Here is a 13,378-nt window from a genome sequence, read left to right as displayed (position 1 = left end):
TCTGGCTGAGGTTGGTGCGCTCATAAACTGATAAGATGTGTTCCTTTTACATCGTACGGATCCTCGCTGCGTTGGCTTTTGCTAGAAATGTGAGTAACTTGCATTAAGACTCATTGCATGTGGCCTATTAAGATAGGAGTGCATATTTGTTCGTGCATTTGATGCTACGGAATTACTGTCAGCCTACTACCTGACAGCTGACAATGTGGTTTTGCGCACAGGGTAGAACGCAAAGTAACGAATGGTGACCTCCCTGCTGCAAAGCTAGTATTTGTTTTTCGTTTTACTTTATTATAGGAAAATATGTGGACGGCTCTCATGCTGTATATAGCCTATTATCTTCAATATACAACGTTGTCTGCGCCATGCGTGCGCGCATGTTTTATGCGCGTAAACGTGGCGTTGGCTCTGCTACAAAGACGGCGTACTTTTGGTAACATTCAGATGTTGAACTCTTGGCGCCGTCAGCTATTAGCGTGCTGCACAATTGTTGACCAGTTTAATAACTTCCACTTCCATTTTGGTTGTAGACCAGCGCGAACAGCAGCTGGTAGTGCATGGCATGTGAGTATGCACATCAAGCTATTGAGATATGATATTGCATGAGCTTACTGAATGAATAGAGCTTATCTTTTGGTTTGGCAGGTAGGACTTTCGCCTATTCAGCCAACATATTTTATTTTGTAAGTGATTGTATGCCTAACATGTGAGTGATGAAAGGCCACCATTGTCAAAAATGAAAATTGAATAATCTTCTTATACTACCTTACTGAATCAGACTATTTTGTATTGTCCTGATAGTAATCCATCAAAACAACACTATGCATGCATATACAAATGTTAATATGAATACATTTACAGTCTCTGTTGTTATAAACCAAGTTTGTTTTTCCACAGTCACGGGTTAGAATTAAACATGGTGTTCAAGTACCATCAACCAATGATTTAGGGGTGCTTCCAATAATTGATGCACACATCAAAAATGTATATACATGGCAGGTACAAACCGGCAGATTGACGCATATGTCATCAGAGGTTGGGTTAATATTGTTGTATATATTTATATAACTTTGCATGCAAATGGTTGGCTTGATGAACAACTACCCATGGAGCAGAGACAGAGAGAGGACCACAAATCGAATCTACCACTTCATTTTAAACCCCTTCCCTGCAGGAGCCTTGCTGAATTCTAATGAGAAATTGTACTATCTAAGAATAACATACTATCTCTAACTCTCTGAAGTCATCTGTCTCTATTTCACCTCATCATTATGTCTCCCACTTCTTTTCAATAGGTCTCTCCTTCTCTCCATTACATGTCTCTCCCTCTCTGGGACTCAATGTTCTCTCTCACTTGCTCTCCCTCTTTCTCACCTCTCTTTCCATCTCTACCTTTGATTGATAGAGAGGGACTAACCTCTTAATTGCAGTACTTTTCTATAAATTTCCCTCTTTAAGAAGACTTTTTGTCTTCATCAGGACAGATTGGAAAACAACTGCCTTTGGTTTGGGCAGCAGAAATATGGGACTTGCTTATCTTCTGTTGACGTGTTGAGAACTGGTACTCAATAGTTGGCTCCTAGTGGAATGTATTTCTAAACACTGGTTAAAAACTCACAAACTGTTTTTCCCAGACCGATAAGTGACATTGTATGTACGTTTTTATTATTAAGTATGAGATCACTCATGTGTTACATTGTGTACGATCCGCGTCGTGTCATACGTGTATCCGGCCTCCGACCCCCTATTACCTTGGCAACGGTATAGCAAAGAGACCTTGCTCCCTTTTTGAAAATGGATCTAACATCTGCAAAGTGAACTCAATCTGATTGGCACCTTTGTGGGGATGGTAAGCCGTTAATGGCTTCCGAGGACAGTTTTCTTTTTTTTTCTTGCTGACCACTCTACCAGCGCAGAATGGCCATTTAAGTGTGTTTCACTGTTCATGTTCCCTCTCTCCCACCAGCAGGTCTGTAATTCAGTCCTGTTATTATATTAAAATCCCTTGGCCTCCTACCAGTCAATACCGCCCACTACCCATTGTCCCATTCAACTAATACCCCTTTTTTAGTCTTTGGTTTAAAAAAAAAAAAAATAGATAATGCTCCACCAAACAAGGGCTAGACAGCCAGATCAACACTTCATAGGCCACTGGAAAGGCCACACAAATATATGCACGGCTTCCTAGTTCACTTTGGAAGATGTCTATGTACAGTATGTACAATATCTTCATTATCTCCTACCCAACTGATGTAATACAGCAGTACTCTTACCACATATAGGGCATTTTGTGCACAGAAGCCTCTATAGAAAGCACCACCATAGTGGGAGTCCATGCGTGGGCGTCCCCGGTGGGAATCGAACCCCTAACCCCTCATAGTGTTGTGCTCTAGTCCAGTGGTTCTCAAACTCTTTCTACTAGTGTAACCCCTCTAAGATATTTAACATTTTTTTATGCACATACATTTTTAAGTAATGTATGTGCGTTCTATTTGCCAATCATTAAAAGGGTTCAAAGACTCAACAATTTAGTAAGAAACATGGGCCTGTGCTTCATGCAACTGTTGGCTAATTCCTCCCCTAAAAAAAAGCACAATGCCAGGGAGGATCAGAGCATGTAGAGGTGAACCTCACCAAATATATTCTTCCTGAAACTGACGACATTTTGGTGTTTCTGGATGCGCCGTGTGAAAGATGTGTGCTGAACAGTGACATGTTTGTGTGTTAAAATCATCATAATATAAGCATATCCACATTACATAAAGGAGAGCGGATATTGGCTTGGTTCCTTTAGTCTGTTTTAACACCAACTCTTCCTCCATTTCTGTTTGACGGAACAGGAACAAATTAATGACTTTGGGGATGTTCCTGGTGTGTGTGTGGGTGCACTACCAATGATTTACTTTAAAGTGACAGTCTTTTTCGGACTGCCCTGTAGCCTATTTGTAGGTCGATATTGTTATACTTTTGCTGAAGAGTTCAGTAAAATAGCTGGGGATGGCAACTTACTAATTAAGCGTGTAGTAATCTTTGCTCAAAATCTTTGCTCTTTGCTCAAAATCTTTGTAGTCTTTGCTCAAAGTTATTGAAATGCCTTTGTAGAGCCTTTGCTAGCTCTCAATCTTCCAACACATCGACTTTTGTTACAGAACCCAACCCTCACAGTCATCATGTCTGTGATCTGTAAATGGCACCATCATAACAAATAACCATATTATGCAAATTTATGTTGGTGATTTTGATGGAATGGCTCCAGGTGTGTTTGTTTGGGTGCTGGTGTTTCCTTATCCTATTTTCAACAACAAAATAAAAAATAAAAACCCACTCAAAGGTATTTTTTACTGAAGCACTCCAGACATGTTCGCGCATAATTATGTTCCAATCATCGTATGAGGTTCAAAGCCCCAGGCAAAAATCAGAATGCTGATCTCTAATGTTATTGGATTCAAACGTTTGCTTTTCTTTTTTGTCATTAGTGCAGTGGAAAAACAAACTGAATATCTTTAATAAACATAATCTAGTGGAGGCTAGACTCCGGATGATGTGCTCGTCTTTCAGGGATTTGCAGCTGTCGTTCTTTCTGTTTGAAATGCAAGCGACGCGGGAAGCCACACCGCTGGAGTGGGTTTCAGAATGAACAATTCTCAAATGAATAGCCAGTCCACTCTCATTCCTCTTCCACAATCAGCCCCACATCATGTATTCACATATCATCTCTAAACAGGTGATATCGATGTCAAAGTCAAATATTGTCAATTCCAAAATATGTGCCAGACAAACAGTGGAATCAAATTTTGGTTTGTTTCCACGGTGCAATAAGGAGTGAAGGATACAATTAGGTAAAATAAAATTAATATTTACAGTAAATAAATTCTAATAATTCGGCATAGTGCAAAGGTAAGGCCAAACAATACGGTATACATATAGTAAAGTAAAAAAAGTAAATAGATTGAAATGTGCAATGAGGAACATTATGGGTTCGATGTCCAGAGTTCTTTTGGTCAAATGGGAGGGGTTTTCAAAGTCCAGAGTTCGTGGGGGCAGAGGGGAGAGAAGGGAGAGAGGAGAGAGAGTTGAGCTTCCTGACAGCCTGGTGGAGAAAGCTGTTTCCCGGTGGAGGCTGGCTGCGGTACCGTCTCCGAGATGGCAGTACTGTCTCCCAGATAGAACAAATTTCAAAAAGGTCACTTATTTACAGTCAAAATTATTTACAGTGTCCAATTTGTTTTTTCTTGCCCTCCATTTCCTGGTAACATGGACAGGTGGGAGCCAACTCCACAGAACTGATGTGTTTTTCTTCCCAATAACTGTATTTTATTTCATTGAGACGTTTTCTTAAATCTTCTGGCTCTTGTCTTTCTCTCTTTCTTTGATTTTTTCTTTCTTTCGCTTCTTCTTTTCCTCGTTGAATCTTTCAATTTTTTGTTCATCCTTGCTTTCTTTCATTCTTTCCTTTTTTCCCCTTTTGTTCATTCTTTTGTTCATATATTCTTTCGCTCTTTCTTTTTAATTTTCTCTCTGTTCATTTATCCTCTTTCTTTCTTCAATTGATCTTTCTTTGGTTCCTTATTTTGTTCATTATTAACTTGTTTTTTCTTTCTTATGTTTGTTTGTTCTCTCCTTCTTCCTTTCTTTCCCTCGTCCCCTCCCTCCCGCCCACCAGGGGGAGTCAAGCCTTCATCCAGAATGTGAGAACATTTTTCAGTTGGCGCGGGAGGAGCATCGATGTCTTCAGCACATTGCAGAGCAGGCCAACCAAAGTCTACAGGGTATTATCTAAACTACACTATGTCTGCTAGAACATATCCTTTATTGTCTAGCATATCTACTATACATCCCATCCTATATACACTGTATCCCTTTCCTTCATCCATATCTACCCCATCCAATAAACTTTAACATATACTATATCAACTATTTTTCCCCTCCTAAAACCCCATAGATATAAATTCTGTTATTTTTGCTAAATCACCTCATCTACTATCTAGTAGCGTCTTTGCTAATTCTGACACATCAAGTGTGAACTCAAATGTTGATTGATATGTACTGTCCCCTGCCAAATAAATATTAAATAAAGAAAGAAAGAAACTCCTATATCCTCTAACCCTTTTATAACTATTATGAACCCCTTCCTTTAGCCACTATCTACCCTATCTTGTTTCAACGATATTGCCTATTCTACATCATCTGCTGTATGCATTCTCCTTCTTTGGACAAATGTACTTATTGTAAGTTGCTTTCGATTAGAGCGTCTGCTAAAGGAATGTAATGCCTATCCCCAAGGGCGTAGGAACCGGGGGGGACGGAGGGGACGTGGCCCCTCCAATATCGGAGATAGGCGCATTTGTCCCACCTAAAAATTATACCGGATCTGTCAGGTTTCCGATATGTGTCCCCCCCAATGTTAAACTCATTCCTACGCCCCTGCCTATCCCTATCCTAAACAAACAACAAACATTTCCGATATCCGGTCTCAAGGCTGTCAGCCATTTTGGGATGCAGTGCTCTGCTGGCCCAATGCTGGGGAAGGAGAGACCATCCACAAGGCCTGCCCGGCGGTCTTCTCCCTGTTCGGGAACAGCACAGGTGTGTGTTGACCCTGATGTCAGCGCATCCATTAGTGAAATGTCAGGGGGAAAAACACACAAACTATTGTGGGATGCCGGCAAAATGTTGTTTTGTTCTGCTTAGCTACACTTAAAGCCATGGTGGGTAATGCAGGGACCAGCCAAAGCTAGATTTTGAAGGTATTTTACTGAATTAATCCCCCCAATCCCTCCAAAGCCACTCAACCTTAATACATTACTAGCTAGCTAGCTTGAGCATTCTTCCTAGCCTTATGGAAGACGTAATGAGAGCACGGACAGAGAGCTTGCAGGTAGGTAGGTAGACAGGTGGACGATCCAAACAGTTTAATTCGGGATGAATGCAATGTTTGAATGCGCTATCCGGAGAATTACTTGCTGGAAAACGGAATTTCTACATAAATGACCAACCGAAAATCTAAAATAAATAGCCTACCCTAGCTTTAAATCTAGCTAATTGTCTGAAAAGCAACACCCAGGAGAGACAGGAGAGATCATGAACAGGGTAATATGTATCCAAATAACGATTTTTCTTTATGTAAATAGAAATCACAATGGAATGTCCTCAAATGCTAAATCAATTGTCCTGCTGTCATTATTTCAATATATTTGTAAATTAGAAAATAAAGTCAAAATAAAGTTTAGATAGTGACATAATAATAATAATAATACTGAGGTTCCCTCTTCCTAGGGTCTGTGAGCCGGAACTGTACCGATCAGGGCTGGTCCATCCCTTTCCCCCAATACCACATCGCCTGCAGTGTGGATCTCGACATACCAGAGGTTCCAGCGTCCTGTGTGTGTGTGTGTGTGTGTGTGTGTTTGTGTGTGTGTGTGTGTGTGTTCACGCATACACAGACATAAACAGACAGGGGGACCATGGAGACATAAACGTCAGTGGCAGCAGCAGATCGAAAGGAGGCAGGCCTAAATAGATGAGTTAGAGCTGATAGAGAAGCCATCTGGTGGTCCTCTGAGCTAAAGGCCAGTGACCAATCCCTGGAGAGCCATCAGGGACATGAGAGGCTCGTGTTGGGCAAGGAAGTGGAGAGGCTGTTTTCGGAGGCGTAAACACAGAACACATGTCGTTGAAGGTCACCGAGGCGGGAGTGATTCCATAGGTGGCAGGTTCAACTGGTCAAGGTAACATCTTATCGAGCCTCAAATGTTTCTGGGTCTGGAGTGGTTGCACTTGGATCGCGTTAATCCCTGTGCCTTTCAAGTATTCACAGTGCTAAATGAAAAATCTTTTATTTAATACGTAACAGCACTGTGCCGCAATGATGTTTGAAAGTGAAAACCAGCATTTTTAACCTAGGGATAAATGGAACTTATTACTTTCTAAACTGTTTACTGTGTGTGCCAAATACAAATGTAGTTTGTAGTTGGCTCATTGCCTCTGCTCTGTCTGACAAATCCAATATTTTAGAGATCCCGTGATTTTTCAGATTGCTGTTGTTGTTGTTGTTTTTGTTGTGTTTAAGACGGAGCAGGCGTATTTCACCACGGTGAAGCTCATCTACACCGTCGGCTACGGGACATCTCTGGCATCTCTTTCAATTGCAGTGCTAATCCTGCTCCTCTTCAGGTATATTGGCCCAGGATATATAATCAAATTCATGTTGAAGGTACCTATTATAATTCCTTTTTTCCAGTTAATTCATCATATTTTATCTTACCATATCCTATCATATCCACATTTTTCATATCCTACCCATTATCTTACCTTATCTTTTATATATATACCACCAGTAATATATGTGTAATCAAAATCCTCATTATGCATTACTCCATGCCAACAATCAAATATGTAAACACAACCAACTGATTTGATCAGACAGTCACTACCTTTTGAAATAATGTATGATTCCTTATAATAATAATCATAGATTTTATTTGAAGGCGCCTTTCTCGACACACAAGGACACTGTACAAAGGTACACAAAAGTCATTAAAAAGAAACAACAATAAGATAAAGAGAAAAAAGTAATTATAATTCAATGGTAGTAGAAATAGTAATTGGCATCAGGTGGAATAGGCAGTACTGAACAGATGTGTTTTGTGTTGTGATTTTAAATTGGGGATTGAATCGATGTTTCTGAGTTGGGGTGGGAATGAATTCCATGATTCCTTATGAACCCATGTTGACTGGGTCTATGTTTACGGTGGCTACGTACAGGAGGCTGCATTGTGCCAGGAATTGTATTCACATCCAGCTGTTCACTACCTTCATCCTGAAGGCAGCGGCGGTGTTCATCAAGGATACCACTCTATTCTCCAGTGAAGACACTGACCACTGCAACCTCTCCACGGTAAGCCCCTCTCAATACCTACTGCTCTGCAAGTAATGAACTGTATTTGTATCTGTAGCTGTATCTACTCCCACCCCCTTTACTAAGTACTAATTCAGACCAAAGCAACTAACAATAGAGTTTAGATTTGTGTTTTCGCGAAGGAGCAGGTGGAAATTAGGCTTCTTGCTAAGGGATGTCTACAGGTAGACATTTGGTTCTTTCCGGCTGGGAGTAAAACACAATTGGACTATCCTATCCCTAATCCCTTTTCTTTTCCCTGTTCTCTCTGTCTGTCTGTCTGTCTGTCTGTCTGTCTGTCTGTCTGTCTGTCTGTCTGTCTGTCTGTCTTGTCTCTCTGTCTGTCTGTCTGTCTGTCTGTCTGTCTGTCTGTCTGTCTTGTCTCTCTCTCTCTCTGTCTGTCTGTCTGTCTGTCTGTCTGTCTGTCTGTCTTGTCTCTCTCTCTCTCTCTCTCTCTCTCTCTCTCTCTCTGGCGCCCCAGTTCTACTGTAAGGCTGCTGTGGTGTTCTGTCACTACTGTGCTATGACCAACTTCTTCTGGCTGCTGGTGGAGGCTCTTTTCCTCAACTCCCTGCTGCTCTCCTCTTTCTCCCACAGCCGTCGCTGTCTCTGGGGCTACGGCCTCCTGGGCTGGGGTGAGACCCTTACGACCCCCTAACTTTACTAGTTAGTCAATAGTCAACATAGTCCATTCTGCTCACCGTTACTTTGTTATTGTTCCAATGTTCTCCTTAATGCCCACCGAAGCCAGTGTCCATAATCTAGCTAACTACAGCCGCTGTTAGCTGGAGAAGTAGCTTACAATGCGAGTCAAAGCAGCTTCAGAATGAGGATAGGATTTTAGCCAGATTTTTGATTGATATTTATGAAAAACTCAGCACTTGTTCGCAGTGGATTCTTGGATTGCATTGCAGCTCGCTACTTGCAACTGATTTCCAGAGCAGTCTTCTGACAACTGGGGCTAGACCGACAGACGCCTGCCACCATCCCCAGGTTGTTATGTTGATATTCATTACTGCCCAGCAACTCTCTTGGCTGGGCTGTAATGAACCATAATTAACAAACAAATTGAGTTTAGAGTCATAGTTAGCTTCTCCCCTTGGCAGCATACCACACTTTGATGAACTCGATTACGATTTGAATTTGTGTTCAACCCCAAAATATGCCAGCAGTTTTTCTTTGGATGGGATGGGAATTTGGAGTAGCTTTAAATTACCGAGAGGAATATGTTGTTCAATCACCTTTTCTCATTTGCGTATACACACAGAGGCATTTGAGGATGTCATTAGCAACAGAACTCACAAGCAGTGTATACCCATGCAATGTTTTCCAACTCCACAAGCAGGATCTCTTACTCAGACCCTTACCCAGTGACTTTCAGTTTGCTAGGCGTTGCACGTATGGATGATGAAACCGCCTTCTTAATTCTGCCGTTATTTCACCGTCCAAAGAATACTAACCAGTGTTGCTATTGGAATTTGTTGTGACTCTTTGCCATTTGAATGCTGGTTTGAATAGCCTGTGTTGATCACAGTGTTGATCATCATGTGGTCATGTGACCTGTTGTTTGCCCCCCCCCCCCCCAGGTATCCCTGTTCTCTTCATAATGCTGTGGATGGTGTCCAGGGTGTACTTTGAGGATACAGAGTTAGTAAGATTCACTCTTCTTGCTTGAAAGTAATTAGTATCTGTCTTCATTAAGTTTTGATGAGGTTGTCCAGTGAGACACAAACTCATTGAAAGCATTGAATCCATCACTCGTGTGCCTGGTTTTCTCTAAGGTTGATTCATTGAGATTCTTCTCTGCATACAGATGCTGGGACATTAATGACAACTCTCCCTATTGGTGGTTCATCAAAGGTCCAATTGTGGTCTCTATTGGGGTAAATACGCTGGGTCGATCGTATCCATTGAAAGATATTCATGAAATGTTGTGTTATTTGGATTGATTTTTGGTTAACAAGACAATAACATTTACATTGATTGGCTGCCTATTATAGCAGTCCCATTGTGAATATAATTTGTTTAAATCACTTGGTTTTGCTAATTCTAGCAATACAGCCCTTTGGTCTTTCACCTTTCAAAGTATTTCAAAGCACTTGAATGGTGACTCACTCTTATTTTGTTCCCAAACTCTGTACAATTTGACACACATTGATTCCAAAAGAGGAAAGTGCTATATTGCCATTGTTTTGTCAACTTGTGGCATGCACAACAAATTCTATTAGTGGCGGATGTAACTTTGAGTGACGCTTCAAACTGCCTACCATTAAGTTATTACCATGCCTTGTTTGGTGTTTTTCCAGGTCAATTTTATGCTCTTCCTGAACATCATTAGAATACTGATGCAGAAGCTCAACCCACGCCTCATCCAGTTCAACAACTCATCTCAGTACAGGTAGAGACACCAAGCCCTTGGTGTCTCTATGTAGGCATAGCACTGTGTGCCTGGCCAAATAAATAAATACTTACTGAGTCTCTTTCACAGTGAGTGTGGAATGTTCTGCAGTCAATAACTTTGATTGGACCCAAACTGTATTCTCACAATAATAATGATGGTAACAAATATACAGTAACTACTAATAATCACAATCAGAAGGATTTTTTTAAAATGCATTTCAATGGCCATTTAAATGAACTATGATTCATACGTATTGACATAATGATTTATGTTGTGTGTTATTCTTTCCACCAAGGCGCTTGACTAAGTCGACCCTGCTGCTGATACCTCTCTTCGGGTCTCACTACATGGTCTTTAACTTCCTGCCCGACTACTTCAACGTCAACGTGCGCCTATGTGTGGAGCTCTGCGTGGGCTCCTTTCAGGTACGCAGCGCGGCTCGTCTCCTTGGCATCCAGCGAACACACCTTTGGATGGAATGGATACACTGAGTGGTGGTCCGCCAATTAAACAGCACAGAGAGATACAACAGCTCATGTATTACGTATGGATTTGTTAAAATTTGTTATTAACAGCACATTATCCTTGGCATAATGATGTGTCATAGATACCAATAAAGCCTCAATACAGTTAGCTTTTCAGCCATCGGGAACTTTGATGCTGAGGCAAAAGTATTCCACCTTTTTTTTGGTGTTTCCACAAAGCAACACCAGATCAAGTGCTGCGGCACTAGGTTTCACCTAAAGTGTTTTAATGATATTTCCCTAAATCAGTGTTGCCTTGATTATTCATAACTCAGCGACAGTACCCTCTGTGGGCCTGACAGCGCACAATAATAGGTGTTTACCATGCAAGCCATCAGGGGATATACAACAGGCTGGGTGTGTGTCCGTGTGTGCATGCGTGTGTGTGTATGTGTGTGTGTGTGTGTGTGTGTGTGTGTGTGTGTGTATTTGTGCGAGTGCATGGGTGTGTGCGTTCGTGCGTGCATGCGTGTGTGTGCAAGAAACTTTATTGACAGATAATAAAGCCAACCCAACCTGCACCAATCCTAATTAACTTCAATCACTTGAGAAGATTCTATGATACAAAAGTGCTTCATTATGGACAGAAAGTCCTTGACCATCAATAATAGTTAATTCTACTTTACATGCCTAGTTTATGCCGTTAAGATCAAACGAACAAGAGATATTTATGTCCTTGTCGGTGCAGTAAACTGATCATTGTTATCATCATCAAACTATATTGAAAGTTGCTTTATTATGTGAATTAAGGATCCATGAACTAAATGCCGCTCTTCAGCATCGCAGCGCATGGACCGACAAATAAGCTCCCTTTATGAGTGCTATGTTGTAAATTTGTATCTATATATATTTAGGCTATATATTACTACAAATCTTTGATTGTTCTGCCGTCTATGTGTTATTCTGAATGTCAGCTGACAACATGTCTCCCCCAGGGTCTGGTTGTGGCCATTCTCTATTGCTTTCTCAACCAGGAGGTCAGTACACTCACATTCCTCAGTCTGAAAGACATGAAAAATATATAATGATGAAACCGCGCTGCAGATCTTACCATGACTTGCTGTCGAGGATGACATTGGCATAAGATGTATTCCTTTTCTAGCCTTGCCCCATCGGAAGCACAGATAATCGGACTGTAGTCGATTTTTGTGGAGTATTTGTGTATCGATAAATATTATTCCATTTGTGTGAATTCCAGTGAGGTCCAAGGTACTACATCAGAATAATGCTATCATTAGTATTCATATTTGAGTCAATATATTTTTATATTATATAGTTTGTACTTGAATATCTAAATGAATGGTTTGTTGCTACATTTCTCCACCATGCATAACATGAATATGGATATATGAGATCCATAAGTGTTGAGGCTGGACTGTCTGGTTCCTCCCCACAGGTTCAGAAGGAGCTGCAGGTGCGATGGCTGAAGTGGCAGGAGAACACATATGGAGTGGTCTCTCCTGGGCCCAAGGGCAGCCAGATGGACACGCCCTTCTAGTGGTTTAACACCTCCAACACCTCCTCCACATCCAACACCAACTCCACCACCTCAAACACTCATTCCACAGCCAACACCGACACCACATCCATCATCACATCCACCTCCACCACAAACTCCACCACAAACACCACCATCTCCGCCACTAACTCCACCCCCACAAGCTCCACCACCACCACCAACTCTACCAACTCCAACACTCACTCCACCACCGCAAGCTCCACCACCTCCACCACCACCTCCAACACTAACCCCACATCCACCTCCACCACCAACTCCACCATCGCAAGCTCCACCACCTCCGCCACGTCAATCAATCCCCACAAGCACCACCAACACCACATCCACCACCACCACCACATCAACCACCGCCTCCACCTCCACCACCACCTCCAACAATAACTCCACATCCACAACCAACACCCCCACCACCAAACTGTTCCTTCCCTGAAGACGTTGATTGCTGCATGGCCTCTTGAGTTCCGCTCACAGACACAGGACGGGTCGCGGATTAATCAGCGATGTGCCTCATCCTGTTCTTGCTCATCAGAACGGTCCTGGACCTTACGGAGATCAGTCCTTCTTTATATTGAATGTATAAACCAATGGCAACATTTAACTTTGTCAATGTATGGGTTGTGTTGTAGCGCCTCTTTCTGTGTTGCTTGAACTGCCTTAATTGTGTGCTATTGTAACGAGTGCATTTATTTATGAATGTATTTATCTTTTGGGCTTTGTTCTAAAATCTAAGATCAGCCCAATGACAGCAGTGGAATTTCAAAGAACAAAATAACTTATTGTATCTTATTAAAGCTAGACTGCCTCTTAAAGTTATATCGACTACAAATGGGTATCATTTGGGTGTAACGGGCATGCTGACCTTCATCGTTTTCTTACCGTTTAAAATATATAAATCATTTTATTCTGCGAATACATTAGTCGAGCGTCTTTGTTATTGTCTCGTTCTCTTTTTTTCTTCAAAGGAGCATTCCTTGCTTGAACGACCCCAATTACCCACGACTAATTTATGACCTCACCGTGAGCAGGGTTCAGTGCGC

General features: G+C 41.6%; 1 protein-coding gene across 1 annotated transcript; it reads left to right on the top strand.

Moving 5' to 3' along the window:
• The first annotated feature begins 99 nt into the window (after positions 1 to 99).
• Positions 100 to 13,245, top strand: ghrhrl (growth hormone releasing hormone receptor, like). Its single transcript, XM_079739926.1, has 13 exons — positions 100 to 564; positions 4,664 to 4,769; positions 5,479 to 5,586; positions 6,277 to 6,368; positions 7,070 to 7,173; positions 7,765 to 7,897; positions 8,379 to 8,532; positions 9,484 to 9,544; positions 9,711 to 9,780; positions 10,204 to 10,295; positions 10,594 to 10,723; positions 11,758 to 11,799; positions 12,219 to 13,245. Exons 1-13 carry the CDS (start codon positions 304 to 306, stop codon positions 12,318 to 12,320), a joined length of 1,455 nt encoding a protein of 484 aa, XP_079596052.1. The 5' UTR covers positions 100 to 303; the 3' UTR covers positions 12,321 to 13,245.
• The last annotated feature ends 133 nt before the right edge of the window (positions 13,246 to 13,378 follow it).

This window comes from Pollachius pollachius, assembly GCF_949987615.1.
Source record: "Pollachius pollachius genome assembly, chromosome: 7".
NCBI classification, from domain to species: Eukaryota; Metazoa; Chordata; class Actinopteri; order Gadiformes; family Gadidae; genus Pollachius; species Pollachius pollachius.
Note: the sequence above shows the minus strand (reverse complement) of the source record. Positions and strands in the feature narration are given on the sequence as shown.

Bases quoted from the DNA above. Each gene is read 5' to 3' on its own strand.
- ghrhrl (XM_079739926.1), top strand. From the start codon at position 304: ATGTGGACGGCTCTCATGCTGTATATAGCCTATTATCTTCAATATACA. The intron at 565-4,663 runs GTGAGTATGCAC...CCCGCCCACCAG, and splicing joins CAGCTGGTAGTGCATGGCAT to GGGGAGTCAAGCCTTCATCC. The intron at 10,724-11,757 runs GTACGCAGCGCG...TGTCTCCCCCAG, and splicing joins TCTGCGTGGGCTCCTTTCAG to GGTCTGGTTGTGGCCATTCT.